At 40.2% G+C, this 20,970-nt stretch overlaps 1 protein-coding gene across 5 annotated transcripts in view; it reads right to left on the bottom strand.

Moving 5' to 3' along the window:
• The window catches only part of LOC149164337 (NF-kappa-B inhibitor-like protein), a 202,672-nt gene extending 188,371 nt beyond the window's left edge, over positions 1–14,301 (bottom strand). For all 5 annotated transcript variants that reach the window (XR_016260686.1, XR_016260687.1, XM_089432057.1 and 2 more), the window contains exon 1: positions 14,101–14,301. Coding sequence is in view for 3 of the 5 variants with exons in the window: in XM_089432057.1 (XP_089288183.1) it covers positions 14,101–14,227 (127 nt within the window). In the remaining 2 variants the exon portion in view is untranslated. The remainder of the gene's footprint in view (positions 1–14,100) is intronic.
• Positions 14,302–20,970: the final 6,669 nt, after the last annotated feature.

Raw genomic sequence — 20,970 nt, 5'->3', positions numbered from 1 at the left:
CATATGGCTTATATCTTGGGCTAATTTTAGCTCATCAAAGGGGAATTAAGGAAGTGAAAATTCTGGGTGACTCATTCTTGGTCATAAAGCACATGAGCTCCAACTCTTCAGCCCAAAATAACAAGCTCAATCAGATTCTCAAAAGAGCCCTTGGCATGCTCCCTCCCTTTGAGAAATTACAATTTTTTTCATATACTAAGAGGCCTAAATATGGAAGTGGATATACAAGCCAATAATGCTTGCCAACTGAACGAAGGCCATACTATGGTCAATGGAATTGAGGGTTTCCTATCCATCCCCTAAGTTTAAGAATGGTTGTCTCTATTTCTATGTCAAAGTTCCACTCCTCAACTAAGGTACTCTTCCCAAAGTCCCTAAGCAAGGTGCAAATGGAAATTAAAACTAAAACCTCCCCCTCCCTCTCCTTGGTCGCGCCCACCCTCCCTCCCCGCCTCCACTAGGCTTCCCCTCTCTTATCTTCCATCTGGCATCGTTTGAATCCTCCCCTCTCACCTCCCCTAACACGAGGCAGTCGAATTTCAGTGCATGTGAAGCCACTTGGCATGGCTGAAAGGTTAAGTGTGGGAAATATCTAATTCGTCCCTCGTACTTGGGTCCATTACCGGAATGATCAAGTGAACTCCATGTGAAACCCCTCTAAGAGCGAGCCGCATTTACTCCTCCTAGTTCAAATCAGATGGTTCACCCGCTTGAAGGCTCAGATGTGTGAGGTGAAGGTCACTTCGTATAATAATGTAATTATGGAAACACAGTGGGATCCTGGAGGCACGCAGGTTGCTTCTTTGCATTGTACGAGGCTCCTGTTCAGCTCAGTCTATAAATCGTGGGGTTACAGTTCGAAATTCTGCATGGTGAAGGTGTTCGGCTTTGTCCTGTGGGTTGATATTGATAGGTATCTTCGGCAGGGTTCGAGTTGCAACTGGATGGTCTCAGTGGATGGGGGATGCCCCTACCCCCAATATAGGGAGAGTTTTCCGCAAGTAAATCTGGTTTGCTCTGGTGGGCGGAATTCGTTAAGGAATTATGTTAAGTTCTTAGTGCCTTCGAAAGCGACCAGAAGCCGGGGGGGAAGTCTCATACTGTTATTTGCCATGGATTTTGGTTTCTAGGGATGCTATCGTCCACGCTCGGGCAGGGTGATTGGTCACATTGTGCATAATTGGGAAAAATGCCCTCCTCTAGCCACTTACTCTCCCCTACTTATGGAACATGTACGAGTGAGCATGCTGAATTAAGAGCTGACATCGTCGAGTTGCATTTGCTCCTTTAGCATCAAAGGATCGAGGCAAGTGAGATGCAGGAGCTGAACGTGGAGTAAAGCAAGAAAATTGACCAGCTCGAAAATGAAGTTGGGGCACTTAAAAGCTTGCTTGAGGACCTCCAAATTCAATTTGTCAAGCAAAACTCCCCACCAGCAGAAGAAAGTCGTGGCTTCGACCTCAAATGTCTTGCAGTCCCAGATGATTAGTCTGTTCTAAATGACTAGTTTTAAATGTATTTTGCTCCTATCGCAATTCTGTAAAGTCTATACTAGCATAGTAGTAGTTGTCCAGTCCTGATTTGAAACAAGGTTGCACGAAACGGGGAAACGGGTACGAGTTTCCGAAACGGGAAGCGATACGAAACGCGACCTCCCCAAATTTTGGAAACGGGGAAACGCGAATACATATATATATATATATATTAGGACATTTAACATTTAAGAAATATGTGCAATCATAAAGCATATATGATACATTCTAATTTATTACATTATGATAAAATTGTCAATTGTCAATGCATAAACTATAAGTATCTAAATTTACATCACATTTACTCATGAATAATCACATAATGAAAATAGAAATATCCAAAATCAGCCACGAGAAATTTCTAAATTTTTGTCTCGTGCTTGATTGGGAGTTTCCTCCTACATAGTCGAATGACCTTAGTGCTCTTGATTAAATACAAGTTTCATACCCTAGTACCCTACATTCTCTTGATTATTGGGAGTCTCCCCTGCATAGAGGGCTTTGTTCTCTCGATTAAATACAAGTTCCATACCCTAGTACATGATAAAATCCAATGGAAACATTGCAATCCTCCCAATCCTGAAATCCTGAAAAACAGATAAGTTTGTTGGATTTTGAGTGAGATCTAAAATTCTACTTTCTCGATATGAAATCCAATGACGGCGAAACCACTCTCAAACATCCTGAGTCATTTCATGGTAATGTTAAAAATTTAAGTAAGATGATGAAAATGAAAAATAAAGGAGAATATCACTTTTACTTTAAGAATTTAACATGGTAACATTACCATGAACTGCATATCAACACTAGGGCAAAAGTTCACTTTTATAACTTTAGACAAGCATCTGGAAGCAACTAGAAGTCACTAGGCTAACGTAAGAATAGATTAGAAAATAAATAAATAAAAATTAAAAAAACACAAGTAAATGTTGAAACGTGGGTCGTACGGCCCTCAAACGCGTTTCAGGCCGTACTGGCCACGTTTCAGTTTCGTGAAACGTGGCAGTACGGCCTGAAACACGTTTCAGGGCCGTACCAAACGCGTTTCAGCGTTTCGTACTCATTTTCGTACGGAAACGCCCTCCTACCCATGTTTCCTGCAACATAGATTTGAAATTTTGAAGAGATTGGGCTAGGTTAGACAAACTTCTCTTGCAGCTTATGAAGCCCAGCATTGGCACTGTAATGCAAATGTAATTCTCCCGTTTTTAGCCACGACCGGGCACAGATTAATATAACCAGTACTCTTTCGTGTTTAAAAAAAGATCATATAAGCATCTAAGTGGACCAAACTTGCACGTTAAGCGCGCATTAATACTTAAAACTTGGATCACCTTCCGATATCCAACTAGACCAAGTCTCGTAAAGGTGTTTCCTACCTTGATAGAGATGGCTAATGGTAAACCTTATTAGGAGCTTCCAGACCCTAAAGGGAGGTGGCATTTCCAAGGTCAACCTCTCAATCAATAGGTGTAAGTGTAAATGAGTGGAAATGAAGGCGAAAAGGCTTCATGGCCAAGTGCCATGGTCAAGGGGACCAATTAATGGGGGAGTCCATATCCTGAGTGTATAGATGTAAATGGAGAGAGCAATCATAGAGGCATGACTTAGCCCGCTCGACCTGCTTTTTCCACCCCTCTAGTGTGCCTTTTACTTCTTTTTTATAATGCTTTATATTATGGTGCATAGCTCAAGGGTTAGAAGCTTGCTCCTTATGATGTAGCATTTTATTTTACCCCTTAAGATGAGGTAGTTTATTGTTGAGCAGGGTTGGGATATGCAAGGGTTCCTTTTGATAAGATAGAGCATCAAGTGATCAAGAATTGGGTGATGGCTATTAAGGAGGGTAGAACTCATGCTAGGCCCTTTCCCACGTGCTAACTTATGTCCCAACCATCCTTTGCATTTTGATTTTCTTCTTTTTCTTTCATTGTGGCCATATTATGCTTTTTCATTCATTTAGCTGCATCAACCTCCAAAACAATGTTTCCCGACCCTACTCAAGGATGTGGATAAGAGTGCCAAATCCCAATGAACCAATGACAAGTTAGACCCAAAGAATGGAGGTGGTACATAAGGGTTTTGTACTGTGAGATGGAAAATGTCAAGTATGGTGTAGGGGAAATTGAACACGTACCTCAATTCGGGTTTTCCAAATAGTGCCCCTCATATAACTCTAAGGCCTTAAGGGAGGTCCCACTAGACTAGGGCTAAAGATTAAACCCCCTGGTAAGGTAAGAGAACAGATTTATGTTCAAGATCAGTCAATCTTCTAGATCACCCCATTATCCATACTAAATGCCCAAAACAAACAAGTATAAGCACCCAATTGCAAAATGAATCAAAGTACCTTCTGAATAGCAGTCCACCTTCATCCAAGATGAAATTATGGATGGCGAGAGGTATGTGGCTAATGCAGATGGAAGAGGCACATGGAATATCATCATCAAGAAGTGAATATTAGAGGTTGCTAGCTGGCTGGTTGTCCAATGTAGGAGAAATTTTTCTCCTATGGGGTTACCCATTCTGGTGGGTAATAAGACCTTTAGTTTTTCACTTGGAAATAGTACATCTTGGTAGTGCATGGTGATGGTTGTGGCCCCTCTTAATTATTCTTGATGTTGCATAAGATGTTGGTTCAGTAGTTCATATGGTGGTTTAGTTCCCTCTTCGTACTTACACTTGATGCTCATATGGATAGTATGTTGATTTTGGGTAGCATCGGATGTGCTCTAGCTCCAAAATTTTGTGGAGAGGCTAGGATACATAAGATCTCCAAGACCCAGAAATCGTTTGGAGAAATTCCGCCCGGATTGTGAGTTATTAAAATAATTAATATTTTTAATGGGGTTCCTAAGTCTAAACTTAGGAAAATAAAAATATTAATGGGTATTAATAAAAATATTGGTGAGAAGCTTCTAAGAGATGAGTATCAAGTCTGTTTTAATCTTAGCCGTTGATTAGGGACTTAATCTCGGCCATTGATTCATCAACAGGAAAAGTATAAGAGGAGGCTTGAGGGTCAGTTGGAGATACACCAAGTGATCAGTCAATTCGATTTTTTCTGGGGCGAGGTTTGCTGAAAAAGTCGAATAGGTGATTTGAGTTGCAGCAGAAGGGCAGGATAGTTGGGATTGGAGGATCTTCTCCAGAACCCCGAATATTCAACAAAGAGAGGTAGAGATACGCCAAAGGAGGTAGCGCAAACCAAGGGAGGTTGATGCTGGGCCAGGAGGACCCACGCATTGCTTGATGATGGGCCAGGAGGGCCCACGCATTGCTTGATACAGTGTCAGCAAGGAGAAGAGCTGCCCTCCTGCAGAAGTCTGAATTCAGATGGGAAGCAGCAGGATCAGTCAAGAAGGCTAACGTCAGAGCTGCGAGAGGCAGAGGAGGCAGCACAGAGCTGACACAGAGTCTCAGAGTGCTCCACGCAAGCCCATGCAGCTACTACGAAGGGGCAACCCAGTTGTAGCCGGGGATAGTCAATTCAGTTGTCGAATCAAAGGGATTTTGCCGAGTGAAGTGAGGTAATCTCACTTAGGTTTCTGCAAGTATATTTTATCTCTGTAATTGGATTGCCGAGAGGGCATCTAGAGTTATATTCAAAACTACTGCTTAATAATAGAAAACCCTCAGAGTTGTTGCATCGGTTTTCTCGCATTGGGTTTGTCCGGGGACGTTTGTCCAAAAATAACGTTGTCCCTTGTGTGTTTGTCTCGTATCTATTTCAGTTTATGATTTGTATGTCAGTGTAGTCTGCAATAGTGTTTTTCATCATTGTTTAAATAATTAAATAACTTGTTGAATGTAAAAACAAGTAGGAGATGATAAACCAGTGATTGCAGTAGGATTTCTGATGTGTAGATTCAGAAATTTTCACATGGTATCAGAGCATTGCAGATCATAGGACACTGAAGACATCAGCCGGGAGATCCAGTGAATTTGCTGCAGAGAAGCAGCTGTCCCAAGTGACAGCGTTGTTTCAGAGGCAAAGGAGCAGCTGAAGGAGTGACGCAGAGCCAGAGAAGTGACGCAGAGGCTCACGCAGTGCCTGCATCAGCATTTCGAGCCTGTAGAGGGTGACACAGTACCCGAGAGGAGCTCACGCAGTGACTGTGTCAGCTCTCTAGGTCAGCGCAGAGCCTGAAAGGCTCAAATCAGTCAGTTGTCGGGCTAGAGGAGCAGTGCAGATTCGATCTGAGCTGGTGGGACGTTGTTGTTGTTGGTGCAGAATAGTGTCTGTGGAGACAAAGCCTAGGTAGAGGGAGTCACTGCCTTGACAAGTTTCTGGCCAAAGAAATCTAGATCCAGGTTGCGGCAACAAAGGAGGATTGAAGAGGAGTGATTCGACATTTGGCGGGAGGATTTCAGTGAAGGAAATCAGGACTCATAGGGAGTCTAGAGGAGCTTGTTCCTTAGAGGATTTCTAGCATCGAACAAATCCAGATCCGAGTCTTGCTGGAGGAGCAACAGGAGAGGGAGAATAGAACCAGTTCTTTTTTTATTAGAGATGGCGGTCAATGGACTGAGAGACCACTGGGGGATCAGGACAGATTGGATGGAGCATCCAATTTTGTCATCTGGAAGGCCATGATCCTGGGAATCGTAGACAAACATCGCATCAAGGACTATGCCTTGAAAGTAGTTGTTGTTCCGGTCGATGCTAATCTACTAAAGAAGTACGAGGAAGCCCAGGCGAAGGCTAAGTGCATGATTCTAGACGGGGTCAAAGAACATGCGGTCCCACACACTGCTGAGAAGGAAACAACAAGGGAGATGTGGGAGGCGTTAACCACCTTATACCAAGGGTCTTTCGTTCAACGGAAGACACTATTGGAGAACTAGCTAAGACAGTACCAGATGCAGAAGGGAGAAGAAATTGATCCCTTCCTTCTCAGGTTGCAAGGGATTCGAGACCAGTTGACTTCCATGGGGTCTACACCAGATCCTGAGTTCATGGTCAAGACTGCCCTAAATGCAATCACTTAAGACTGGGAGAACTTTGTCCAGAGCATTTTGGGCAGGGCTGCTCTTCCTAGTTGGGAGGAGATGTGGGCAGCTCTTCGACAGGAAGAGATCAGGCGGTTAACCAAGGCAGGAAGTAGCGGCAAAGGAGTCAGAACCAAGAAGGAGGAGGAGGAGGATGTAGCTCTCACATCATCGAGACAACAAGGGCAACAAAAGAGGAAGAAAAAGGATATAACAAAAGTCAAATGCTTTAGGTGTGGGCAACTAGGACATTTCACCACTCAGTTCCCACGAAAGAAGGGCAAGGAAGAGAACTCTGACTCGAAGGCTGCTCCAGCGAAAGCTAACAGAGAAGGCGAGGATGACGATTATGCCATTGGCAATGTTGCACGAAGCGCCCCCCCCCAGGTTCCAAGCCCCGAAGCGCGTCCCGTACGGAAGCACCTAGGAAGCTTGGTCGGAATTTTTTGCCGCTTCCTGGAAATTCAGAAGCGTGGTATGGAAGCGCCGAAGCACGCTTCATATGGCGCTTCGGAGGAGGAAGCGTACGCTTCCCGTATGCTTCCGGAAAAGCGTTTAGAAAATCGTTTTTTTTTCAAAAAAAAATTTAATTTTAGGTGAGTTTGCTTGTTGGGGGTGGGTCCACCTTGGGTTAGGGTGACAAATGAAGGCAAAAAAAATATAAATATAGCAGATGCTCCCTCATGGTAATGTTAAATTCTTAAAGTAAAAGTGACATTCTCCTTTATTTTTCATTTTCATCCTTTTACTTCAATTTTTAACATTACCATGAAATGACTCAGGATGTCTGAGAGTGGTTCCAGCCTCATTGGACTTCATATGGAGAAAATAGAATTTCATATCCTATTCAAAATTCAGCAGACTTAACAATTTTCAGGAATTCAGGATCAATGGGATTGTGGCATTTCATTAGATTATATCAAGTATGAAGGTATGCGATTAGCATTTAATCAAGAGCACCAAGCCCTATATGTACCCTAGTGTTGGTGGTGTTAATTGTTGAACTCCTTTGTCATGCGGCATGCCCTTAGCAGAAAATTATCTTTCAATCAAGTCAAAATCATCGATCAAGCATGTTAAGCTTTTTCTACCATATTTTAAGTCTTGAATTAGGTAGTTTGATCAAAATTGGGCAATGTTGACTAATATCCCTAGACAATCGAGGTAGAGGCAAAGGCTAGACAAGAGGAGAAGAATCTAGATTCTAGATGGTTGATGCATCTAAATGGTTGATGCTCGAATAATTAATCATTAATGTACAATGGATGTTATATCTATCTTGATTTATGCAAAAATATGCATGTTTTCATGTCTTCTACAACTAATTTGGTATTTGGGATGTTTGTTTTGAGTATAAATGCAAAATATATATATATATATATAGCAGACGCTTCGCTTCCTAGATTTTTGGAAAATGACACTTCCGCGTCCCCGCTTCCAAAAAACGTCCCCGCTTCGTGCAACATTGGCCATGAGTGCTCATGCACCTTCGGAGAAGAGGTGGGGCAACATAGAACTGTCGTCGGGAGGACTACACTAGGGGCAGGATCCTTGAGGTGCCCAAACTCTTGGATCACATACGGCTACAGGAGCCCTTAACGACAGTAGCAAAATGACAGGAGTCAATTGGTGCGAGGGATGATGGAGCAACAGTTACAGAGCTAGAGTGCTAGAGTCTGAAGCAGCGCAGTGGAGGTTGCAACAGTGCAGGAGGCACAAAGCAGATTGCAGCAGCGCAGTAGCAGTAGAGGGTTAGCACAGATTAGCAGCACAAGTAGCTTCGGCATCACAAGGCATCTGGACTGACCAACATGTTAGTTTTTTGGGTGGATTTTCAGTTGCTTACTTCCCAGCAACTGATTTGCAGTGCAACAGTTAGTAGTGGCAGTGTTATGGACAGCATGATGCAGCATTTTGAGAGGGAATTGTAGTACAAATGCAGCAGTGGTAGTGGCAGTGTCATGGACAGCAGTACAAGGTGCAGTAGTGTAGTGGATGAAGGGCAGCAGACCAAGCATCAACAGCACAGAGGACCGATGTCGTGGATCAGTGTGATACCGATGTCGTGGATCAGTGTGATACCGATGTCGTGGATCAATGTGATACTGATGTCATGGATCAGTGTGATACTTCTGTTGGGAAGTATTGCTAGAGCACATTCCTCGTTAAGAGGGAATGCTGATTTTGGGTAGCATTGCATGTGCTCTAGCTCTGAAATTTTGTGGAGGGGTTAGAATACATAAGATCTAGAAGACCCAGAAATCGTTTGGATAAATTCTGCCCAGATTGTGAGTTATTAAAATAATAAATATTTTTAATGGGGTTCCTAAGTCTAAACTTAGGAAAATAAAAATATGGGTGAGAAGCTTCTAAGAGACGAGGGTCAAGTCTATTTTAATCTTAGTCGTTGACTAGGAATTTAATCTTGGCCATTGATTCATCAATAGGAAAAGTATAAGAGGAGGCTTGAGAGTCAGTTGGAGATACACCAAGTGATCAGTCAGTTCGATTTTTTCTAGGGCGAGGTTTGCTAAAAAAGTCGAACAAGTGATTTGAGTTGCAGCAGAGGGGCAGGGATAGTTGGGGTTGGAGGATCTTCTCCGGAACCCCGAATACTCAGCAGAGAGAGGCAGAGATACGCCAGAGGAGGCAACACGGACCAAGGGAGGCTGACACTGGGCCAGGAGGGCCCACGCATTGCTTGACGCAGTGCCAGTGCAAGGGAAGAGCTGCCCTCCTGCAAAAGTCTGAATTCAACCGGGGAGCAGCAAGATCAACCGAGAAGGCTAATGTCAGAGCTGCGAGAGGCAGAGGAGGCAGCGCAGAGCTGACGCAAAGTCTCAGAGTGCTCCACGCAGGCCCACGCATCTACTGCGAAGGGGCAGTGCAGTTGTAGCTGGGGATAGTCAGTTTAGTTGCCGGATCGGAGGGATTTTGCTGAGTGAAGTGAGGTAATCTCACTTAAGTTTCTGCCAATATATTTAATCTTTGTAACTGGATTGCCGAGAGGGCATCCAGAGTTGTACTCAGAACTACTGCTTAATAATAGGAAACCCTCAGAGTTGCTACACCGGCTTTCCCGCATTGGGTTTTTCCAGGGACGTTTGTCCAAAAATAACCGTGTCCCTTGTGTGTTTGTCTCGTATCTATTTCAATTTATGATCTGTGTGTCAGTGTAGTCTACATTAGTGTTTTTCATCATTGTTTAAATAATTAAATAACTTGTTGAATGTAAAAACAAGTAGGAGATGATAAACCAGTGACTGAAGTAGGATTTCTGATGTGTAGATTCAGAAATTTTCACATATTAGTGTCCACTCCTTGGTGTCAATGGATGGTCTAGCTATTAATGTTCTTGTCGTCATATTACATGCCTTGTCTTGATGGATCAACCTTGTTGATGATGATGATAGCTTCCTTATACATGATGAGATGTTTCTCTTGTACAAGAGCACCCTACCACTTTACAAGTCTATTTGCTCGTAAAATGATGTTTGATGCAATAGACAACTACATACTTGGGGCATTCCCCCTCTTGCCACATTGATTTCATATGCACTATTTGACGTTTTGATGGAGCAACTTATGATTCATGAGGCTAACTTAGCATGGTTTGGGCATTTATCTTTAAAGATTAATACATTTTCAATAGTTGACTTCATGATACAGATACTTTTCAGATCTTGAGAGATTGACTACCTAAGGAATCATGATTCTACCTTGCTAATTGTGGCAAGTGTTCCCTAAGGTGTTGTGTCCCTTGTCTTGGGCATTGTGGTATTATCTAGTTCATTGTGACATGTAATAAAAATCATGAACTTGCCTAAAGCACTAGAGGAGATTGGTCACAAGTTTTACAAGATGATCTTACTTCACTAGATGTGGCATTGGCACTTTGGCATAGATTCAAATGCTTTTCAACTCATGGATGATGATTGATGGCATAGCATATTTGATGAGGGCACCCTAGGGTTTGATGTGTCTATCATGACACGTTATGCTATCTAATGAGATAGACACTCGAACTTGGGGAGTATTCCATTCCTACATGGTATTTCAAGCTTGTTTGTTGCATAGATGGGCTTCATTGCTAGAGTGCTTAGTTTCATTGTCGTATTTTGATTGTACTTTATGATAGAATTACACCATGTTCTCATGGATTGCTCCTACTCTTCAACACATGTGGACGTTCTTCATGTGATTTGAGGCCATTTGATTATTGGAGATAGGTCCCTTATGTATGAGGAAGATATTGGAGTATTTTTATTGATTTGATCCTTGATCTATGGGGGTCAACCTACTTTTATGAGATACACTACACTTGCCTTGATTCTTCGATAGTTGTTCCTTTTTGGAGCAATATATGCCACTTGAAGTGTTTGTTGCACATATTTTTGGGTTGCCTACACCTTGGAGCTTGAGCCTTGTTGACTTGTGGCACATTGCTCTTGGGCACTCCACCTCTTGATGCATCACTTCATCTCTCGTCATGATGAAGAGGAAATCCACTTGAGGGGGTTACATTGTACATGTTTTCATGTTATTTTATTGAGGGTCTCCACATATGGAAGGCATTCACTCAATCTTCTACCATTTCTTCCCCCTTAGAATGATGATACATTGACACATGGAGCTTCTACTATGCATTCCTAATTACATTTCATGGGACAACCTAACATTTGAAGCCACACATGTGGATGGAGTTGGCTACTTAATACATTGTGAGAGTGGTCAACTTCAGCAGTAGTTATATTTTGAGAAAGTGCCGAAAATTGTGCTGGATCAACACCATTAGATGTGGAGTCACCATGGGATTTCCAAAAATGTAGTCATAATATAAATTTAGGCAAAATTTGACACAATTATGGTGCTTTTAAAATCTGTCACAGGAAAAATTTCACCACATCTTTTACCAATCATTTAAGGACATCCCATCATCTTGAGACTTGCTTCACACATGGGACACGTTTCTAGGAGGGTGCACTTGGTGGAGGATTACTTCATCATTTGTTGGAGACTTGGCATGGTCAAACCCTCATCCAAAGGAGATGTCCCATTCTCTAGCTCTATTCTTGGAGGAGATTGCTAACTAACTCCATATTTTATCATTATTTCACTTGTCTATTGGAGTTAGTTACTTGAGACCTATATTGTATTGTTTTCCTTGGGTATTTTGTGGTAATTACTTGGAGGAAATTGTGGATTTCAACAAACTTGTTGTCACTTTTAGTAATCAACTTGTTGAGATATTTATTTTGTTCTTGTTCCTTGGAGGACTAATGGATCTAGAAAACAAATCATTGCTTATGGTAAGAAGAGATTGAATTGAAACCTATATAAGGGTTTACTCTCTCATTCATAAAGTCCGAGTGACAGAGCTCCCAAGCTTTGGAATAGAATTGTCTTATCCTTGCCTAACCTTTGTGAAATGGATGATCAATGTTGTAAAAATGTGGCATATATTCTTGGTGTATATTGGCTAACCTCTATTGCAAATTTGGAATTATCAAAGTCACTTGGGCACCATAGATGTGTGGTATAGCTACGTTGGAGAATGTATTCATAAACCCTTCTTATTACTTTGCCTTAGTGAAAGAATCCTTGTCCTATTATTCCCGGTGAACAAAAGCAACATTCAATCCCTCATAAACAAGGTACACTCCCTAGTTGACTTATTCTTCAAAGCCCCTCCCTTCCGAATCCTTTGTGATGTTTGGGATGCTAAATCTAGGACTCAAATATTGTTTTGACAGCCCAATTAGCCCGATCCTTTGAAGATCTCCCCCTTAAGACTGCATCATGACGAGATACCCAACCATTGTAAAGCATTGTTTTCCCTTTCATCCACATCCAAAATTACAAAATCTCAAAACATTTTTCTTTTTATTTTTTGTTGCTAAGCTTTCTCTTGCCCCTACTTCATATTGCATATAGTAAGCTTAGTTGACCTTAGAGAAGCCCCATTGACTAGGACCTTCTTTAGCCTAAAGTGAGAAAGGTGATGTGATTAAGGTGACAGTGGTAGCTTGCCTAAAATTGCCCTCGAGTTCTCACTCTTGTGGTTAGGACTTTTACACCAAGTGAAGATTTGGGAACTAATGAGATACATGTCGAGGGTTGACCACTGCAATGTGCATTTCACATTGATGTTGATAGAGCATCCAAATCCACGTGCCTATACTAACAATTTATGGCTAAACCTCTCTATTTAGCATGACTCCAACAACCATGGACTTAGTTGATCTACAAACCCCTCCTGAATCACTTTATGTAGATTGTTTCCCTTTCATTACACATTTTTATCATTGCCATGGACTTGTTTTTTTTGTCATATTTATAATTTGATAGCAAACAGTATTAGATGGAGGGAGAATAAGGAAAACGTGTTGTGGAAAGTCAAACTTGAGCCAACACTCGTGAGCTGAGCAGCTAATTAATGAGCGTAGTCAAATCTGCATTGCAAGGTCTAGACGGTTGTGACAGATTCTAGCAATCAAACGCTCATCATTATCATTTTTTCCTGTGTGTTGTTCAGGTAAGGGTAGGCATTAAATTTGTAATTACTGTGGCAGGTGACTGAGGATACTAGGAAGTTGAAAAAGATGTAAAAACAATCATTACAATGCAAGAAAAATCACTCATCAGTACAGACAGTATTGACGTGTATACTTAGCAAGCAAGTATTTGCCAATGCTCACGAGTATGGCAAGTATTGATCAACTAATACTCAGTCAAGGCAACCAATATCGAACAGGCCATAGGCCCATTAATGCGATCGGGCTGTATATGCCCACCGCTAGATAATGTACTTGTTTAAATCTGCAATTGATCAATTACTGAGCCATGTAATCAACCCAAGGTAATACTGAACATAATTACGAGATACTTGTCAGCCATGCTTGTAAGTACTCGAGTCATTCTCCCAAATGTGGCAACTATGACCAGACAAAAATTACAATCGAAAAATAAAACACGACTTTTGTTATGGCTGTGTTTTGAAATGTGATTTATATGTAAATATATCCATGGAATGGGTAACTTCTTAGAGTGACTTGGTATAATTCCAAGATCAAATAACCCAAAAGCATTGGTTATATTTAATAGTGGAAAAATCATATACAAATAACTTACGACTCGCTAGGTTCTAGGCATCCAGAAGCACACCTGCTAAAGTAATTTGGCCCGGGAATCTTTTCTTTGGGCAACGCTGAAATTAATGGCAAAAGCGCCAATCAAATTCCACGCCTACTCAACATTACTAGGTTATGACCGGAATTCATGAATATCTAATATGTAATTGAAAGAACGTCAGCTATCCTAAGGAATTACAATGACAGCAATAACATGTCTTCACGACACGATACATCCTAAAACAAAATCAATTAAAATATAAACATAAACATTGAAATTATTGTAACAGGGGATCCTCATTATCAGCATTCAATAGGTCAATCCAATCTGTGGATAAATTTATAAAAAGCACAATTATCACAGCAAGAGTACGTTAATTTGAATTCTCGGAAATTCCTTTCATTGAGAAGTATTAAATGGAAATCCAAATGTTAAAATTACAAACCAGGGCGAGTAGTTTTAGCGACAGCAGAAATTCTCCATCTCTTGTAAGTTGAGGGAAATGGTTGCTTTCTGCTAAAGTTGGGATGGTGAACCGCACGACCGAAGCTATTTAGCTGCAGGGTCTCCATTTCTGGTGAGGAGCGGGCATGAGTATGTCATTATCATATTTTTATTGTTATATCTCTGAGGTCCCATTGAAGGAATATCTGTAACATTATCTCCAATGGTTTTTAGCCGTTAACACAGGGTTTAACCCCCGGTTTTAACATAAATTGAGGGTTTAGTTTAGATAGTAAGTGTGCGTGGGCCGTCGAGTCTTCGGTTCGATTCACAAATAAGTATTTTCTCGTATTTGTGATTCTAAGCTTCTGGTCGTGACTCCATATCATTCTTTTTCCAAAGATTGTCTAAATATTCTTATTATAACTTAGTTGTAAATTAAGTTATAATTATTATAATTTGCAATGAAAATAATAATGGTTGTTATTTTCTCAGGCTACCAGTGCCCCCACCTAGCCACATGATTGGGGAAGTGGCAGCACACTCTCTTAATTGTTTGAATATGATTTGTCATCAAGACATGGACCACTCATGCTATAATTTGGTACTTTGCAGATGGAGTACCACCCCTGCACATCCACCATGCGACAAGTCCATTCACGTTGGCCAAGGGTCTTCACACTGTTCACCCGCCTTAGTTTCCTCGTGCAACTGGTTGAATGCTACAACCATTGATGGGGATCTTAAACACGAAGTTGGTGGTTACCACCTACATCACATCTGGCGACAAAATCGGAGCAAGCTCTTTGGTATGGCAAGACATTTCACGCTATTAAATTGGGGACTATGGAAATTCAATGGCATTTCTCGCGAAGGAGCCAAGTCCTTAATAGCAAGCTTGACCTTTCTCAGTCTTATGTGTCTTACACAAAATAGTGTACTCCTCTCTTGGCATCACATGTCTTTGGCTTTCTCAACATTCTTAGAGAATTCCTCAAAAAGGAAGGCTAGCTCATTAACAAGTCTATTAAGTTGCCCCGACATTTTCTATTCCTAGCTTTGAATTGCAACTCGCATCAGCAACTGAGCATCACTTTTGGGTAAAGATATATCCAACTTTTTTGACTTGGAATTAGAGCTCGAGTGCAGTGGCTAGTTATCTCCACAACAAGTTGGCCATCCCACGTCGAATGTCAACCCTCCTCTCTCTTTAGTTATCTTTTGCTATTAGGCTCTTCTGTCGTTCCATGTCAACCTACACTTATGTTAAGCTTTTGATCTGTATCTCTTCCTCATTAGCTTCATTTGCTTTACAGTTTTGTTAGCTCCTCACACTCTCACTACACTCAAGTCACTGGAAAGTTTCTTCTCTCTAGTTCCATCCTTTCTTGGCAACCTTGCATCTTGTCAGACCCTCTCCTAATGTTAACCCTCTACCTTGGACATTACTTCAAGAATGCTCTCATGTGGACACCTCACCCCCGTCCACCCATACCCCATTTCTAACACCTCACTCCTTTCCCTCCAGAATAGTCATCCCCCTCGTACAGCTAAGATGCTCAATCAAAGAGCTTGTGTTCGTCAGGGTGCGGCATATTATAAGAAGCATGGAACTCGGGGCAGTACATGGGATTAGATCAAAGTTGAAGGCTCGAAAACATGTTTTCGAGATCTTATCCCACCTCTTATTTATGTAGAACTCTTACAACTCAAGAGGGAAATAACGAATCACGGTCGCCTTTTCTCGGACACGAAGGTGCTGGCAGACATGGTTGATTCAATGCCTCATGCAGGTACTTGACCATGTACATGTCAACAATTCCAAGTAGCATAGTGCACAGCAGTGGACAAAAAAATTTAAGTCATTGTCATCATCTTAATTTAAAATTTTGCAAGTATAATTGTAAAAATGATTATTGTATGACTATGAAGCCATGTAAAAACACCTAGATGAGCCTTTAATTCTTAATAAAGGATTTCACTCTAGGGAGTTTTTTAACCTCCCTAAATTATTTATGTTTCTAAACACGAATAATTAGTAGAGTTTTGTTCCCAAGCATGCCCCAAAGCTAGGGTGGGATCCTCTTATAACGTCTTAGGTGAGTTCTAGTATTATCGAGTCAATGTATTTTTATCATACTAGATAATGTGTCTTGTGTCGCGGAATTTTGTTGAGTCTAGAGAGGTCATGTCTATTGTAAATTTTCCCTTCTATGGGTGATTATTGTAATATTTTTGATGTAAAACTGTTATATAGGAATATATTTGGTGAATGGTTACTCATAGTTAGACATCATTGTCAAAATACTTTTTAGACCCACTTAGAGGGTGGAAGAATATGTGTAATCACCTCTTTAGTCTTTTATTTAATTTTTTGGCAAAAAAAAAAAAAAATACCCTAAAATTTGCCAAAAAATAAAATGAGAAAAAAAAAAAAAAAAAATTCTCTCTAAGTGGAAAATTTATCAAAAAAATTATTGAGGACGTGTGTCAAAAGGAGGAATTCAAGTCAAAATCAAAAGGCCTTGTTTCTGAGGCAGAATGTCCCAGTTCAAAGATTCGTTGGACCGGAAAGATTATTTTTCCAGCAAATCGAATTTCTTGGACAAGGTGGTTAATTATTTTGCACAAGTTATGACTATTAGATTTTTGAAGATTCTCCAAGGGACCAGATGCACCTAGAAATTTGATTTTGACCCATTTAGCTCATTTCTCAAAAGGATCGTCTTTTTGGAGATTTATGCAGTGATTATCAAGGGATAAAATTAATTTGACATGGATCAAGTCAAACTAGTAGTTTTTCCGCTTGGAGGGGATCTAGAACTATCATTTTTCAATATAAGGAAGCCTAAGGCTCCTCATTTGAAGCACGAAATGTCTAGGCCTTATAACGAAAAACCTTAAGCAAATTGAGAGTCAAGATGCCAAATGTCATTTTATTTTGCAGTAATAAAATCAAAATCTTTGGGGGTTATATTGTGATGGTGTTCATTTTTTGCTTCTTATGGTAATGTTATTCTAAATCGTGCTCTAATTCTCTACTGAATAATATTGTTAAGTTATTATTTCATTTGCCAACAGTTTCATTATGTATTTGCATAGGTATCTCACACTAGGTATTGGGTTTAGAAAAGTGTTCTAGCTCGCTCGATCTAGTAGTTATCTCTAGATCTTGAGGTTTTTAACTTGTATCTGACCCCTTATGATTTAATAACTTCATTTCAAGTGTGTAGAGATTATTTGATATTCAGATATGGGGTGTGTGGGGAAGTCTTTGGTTGGAACAGCCAACTCCCAAGACAAGAGGTTTAACAATCCATCATGTTAAATTTTCCAGGGCTTGGCCATGGCATCACATTAAAAATTTATCTTCCTCAAATTATTTTCGAAATTAAATTGAATAATAAACTTAGATCTTTTTATTTAGAGCTTGAATTTTTTGTGAATATTTGTAGATAATTTTGTAAATTATTTTACTAACCCTTGTATTTTATTTTAATAGTGTAAATAATTAGAGGTGTTTTATTTTCAAAATTGAATTTTATCTATAAATATTGGAGGATGGTTAGCCTTTTGTGACTTTGCAGATGTTTCATCATAAGATCAAAGGCTAATTCGAATTTGTGGAAGGATTAAGCCTTCACCTAGCCTAGACGGCTAGGGTTTGGGCACTTATTTGTCTTCAAGGAAGCCATATGATTGATTGGAAGAGGTTGTTCAATCTTTCAGGCCAGATCTAGCCTCTAGAGGTTTAGATCTATCATATTAAGAACCTAGACCCTAACACTTGAGCAAAATTGGAAGCCACTAACCTTTTTGGGGCTTGATCTCATTGATTTTAGGAGTTTCTTCAAGGGTTTAACATTTTTAAGGTTTGTTTGCAAAAATTTTTGCAAGTTCTTGGCATGAATCTAACACATTGTGGTTGTGGGATCATCTGAAATCACTTGGAAGCCCTCTAGGCTTGGCCACAAGCCTAAAAGGCCTTCTTAAGCCTAGTCACAACGGTTTTGAAGGCCTATAGTCGTAGTTGCATGCCTAAGAGGCATCCCTTGTTGGCTCTTTAGAACCCTAATGCAGGACTTGGAGACTTGAAAATTTCATTTGCAATTGATTTTGGCACTAATTTCTTGTGTTGCAAGCTTAACCACATCTTTTGCAAGGGTTTTGAAGTGGTTTTCTCATTGAAAGTTTGTCATTGCAAATCTTTGATCCATAAAGGTTTGAATTACTTGTTTTTTAGGACTAATCATTGGTTTTGCAGGCCTAGCATTCGTTTGAGAAAGGGATTGTGAGCTTGGTCCCTTGTTGACCCATCAATCTAGCCTTCTAGCCTTAGCTGCAAGGCCTAGAGGCCCTTTTCACCTTAGTCGCAAGGCCTAAAAGGCCTTAGATCCCTGGCCACAAGCAATTGGAGGTCTAATTCATAGTCTAGGGCTAACATTTTTGTGGTTGCAGGTGATTTTGAAGGGTTTGATTACTTGTTTGGGGTCCAAAACCAATTTTTGAGGGCTTAAACTTGATATTTCAGTGATTTTAGCTTGGTCACAGGCAAAGGAGGCCTATCTAGCCCTAGTCATGAGGGTTTGAGGGCCTGCTCTCATCATTTTCAAGCTAACGTTTATGGGTGCAAGTGTTTGCAAGAGATACATTGCATTTTGATGCATATAGACTATTCCTTGGTGTCTTATCTTGGCATAACATTGATTGGAGGAAGGTCGCAGGGCCTTGTGGGTTTATTTTGATCCTATCATCCATCCTTTTTTGATTGTCATAACACAATACGATCTGAAGTAAAGCATACAATGGTCTTATCACAATAAAATCTAACAATAATAAGCCTAAAAACACCTAAAGACATCACACATTAATTACAAAGGCTTAATCATTGTTCTAGCTCTAGTGCTTTTTCATTTGTGACTGATCTCTTGTTGACAGTGGGATGATCTAATTGACAATTATATGTCTGAAGGTTTGGTTCATTCATCTTACTCCTAAGTTGACCATTGTGTGCTAGGAAGTGTATTTGATAGTAGATTTCATTATGTTGAGGATAGCTTGTTAGATCACTAACCTTATTTCTTGTGCTTCTTTCTTGTTAGAGGTATCATTGCATGATTATTTCTTGTTGGATTGCATTGTTTAATCATTGTTAACAATCTCATCGTGCTCATCTTGTTGTGCTTGTAAAATCTCGAAGTCTCTCTTGTTCCTAATTGCTACATTATCAGTGTAAGAAGAATTCAAATAAGCACATTAAAACCACATTAATAGCATTGCTTCATTGAACAATCTTGAAGTGTTTCTCTAATTGCATTTGGCATTATTGTAATCTTATATTGAAAAGTAACATTTGATGATCTTGGTTACAAATGGTTTGAGGCATTGAAGTATAAATGTATCTCATTGAAGTAAGCTAATATTGTCATCATTTGCATTTTCATCCTTGGATTGAAATTTCATAATTAAAATTTACCTCCAAGAATAAGCTTGGTTGATAGAAAGTTGGGGTCGCCTTCTTCATCAAATTTCAGAAGTTAGAACCCCATTCATGGTTAAAATAGGTGACCTTGCAGTTCTCTTATGGACAACCCCTTGTAGGAACGGAGGCACTTGAGTGGTTTGAGGTCCTGGGGAGGTATCGTTAATGAGACTGTAGCCTCCTTCTCCAACACTTCTCTCTACAACCTTGTTTGTGGATATCTTCAAAACAATTGAGGAGAAGGCTCTCACTTAGATTAGGCACATAAATAAAAGTAACCAAGATTTCACATTCCACATCTAGATTAGATCTTGCATTCATCTATGATCATCTTTGCATATCATCCTTTCAACACTTGTTTATCTGGTAACTTAACGCATTAATTTTTGTTGTGCAAGTGCTTCTTCAATCTAAGGCACTGGTTTATCACTGATATATCTCAATAATCTAATTGGTTGTGCTCATTAATCTCACTTGCCATATAATCTCAAATCAAGTTGCTAGGATATTCATTTGTATCTCCTAAACGTGTTGATTTTTCAACAAGTTCCTCATCATTTTTCCTTTAGGGAGTACCCCCCTTAGCCTATCTTAGGAGATAGCTTAAACGAAGGGAGTAGGGATCAGAGTGACAACCCCTACTCTGAGTGTTGCCACCTTGGGTGTACACTTCAGGAAACAACATTTTCTAGCGTCGTTGTTGGGGATAAATTTTTCATGTTCCTAGTTCTTGACATTCTTCACCAGGACAAGTTTCTTGTTCTTGGTTTCCTTCTACTAACTATCATCTGAGGTGCCCAGCGTTAGTTTTATGTTTGAGTGGTGACTCCACTTGTTCATCCTTTCACAAGAGCGTATACTAGAAGAAACCCACGTATCTTGGTTGATCCCACTCTGGATCCTGAAAAGACCTTTAGAGTTCAATTAAACAAGTTATATTCTAGTAAACATCTTGATGACAAGGATTTAATTATTGAATTACAAGAAGAGAAACCATTTCAGGAGTAGGTTTTGGGGATTGCAGGGAGTAAAGGAACAAAGGAAATTACCCCTAACATTTCAAGTCTAAGTTTGAATATTGACTTAGGAGGATGGATTAACAATGCCAAAATCACGGTGCCTATTACTGAGATTCTCAAGATGCCCTCCCAAAGGTCCAAAGTTCTGGAATCTATCAAAATTCCTTGGGTGGAAAAGTCTAAAGATGACCATCAGGCTCCTTTCACATGTTTTCCATAGTGGGTTTGTTGAACTTGACAAGAATCCAAAAGAGGTGTCTCACCCTAAGGATCACCATGATGAAATTATGATGCAACAATCTAGTGTTGGGAATTATGTTGTCATGTCTAATTATATAACCCCTTTAGAAGAAAAAGTTGATGGATTGGG

Source organism: Pinus tabuliformis, chromosome 5_1, assembly GCF_031772625.1.
Source record: "Pinus tabuliformis cultivar Carrire ecotype Pingquan chromosome 5_1, CPIR1, whole genome shotgun sequence".
Lineage (NCBI taxonomy): Eukaryota > Viridiplantae > Streptophyta > Pinopsida > Pinales > Pinaceae > Pinus > Pinus tabuliformis.
The sequence above is the reverse complement of the archived record's forward strand: the minus strand, read 5'-3'. Positions and strand labels throughout refer to the sequence as shown.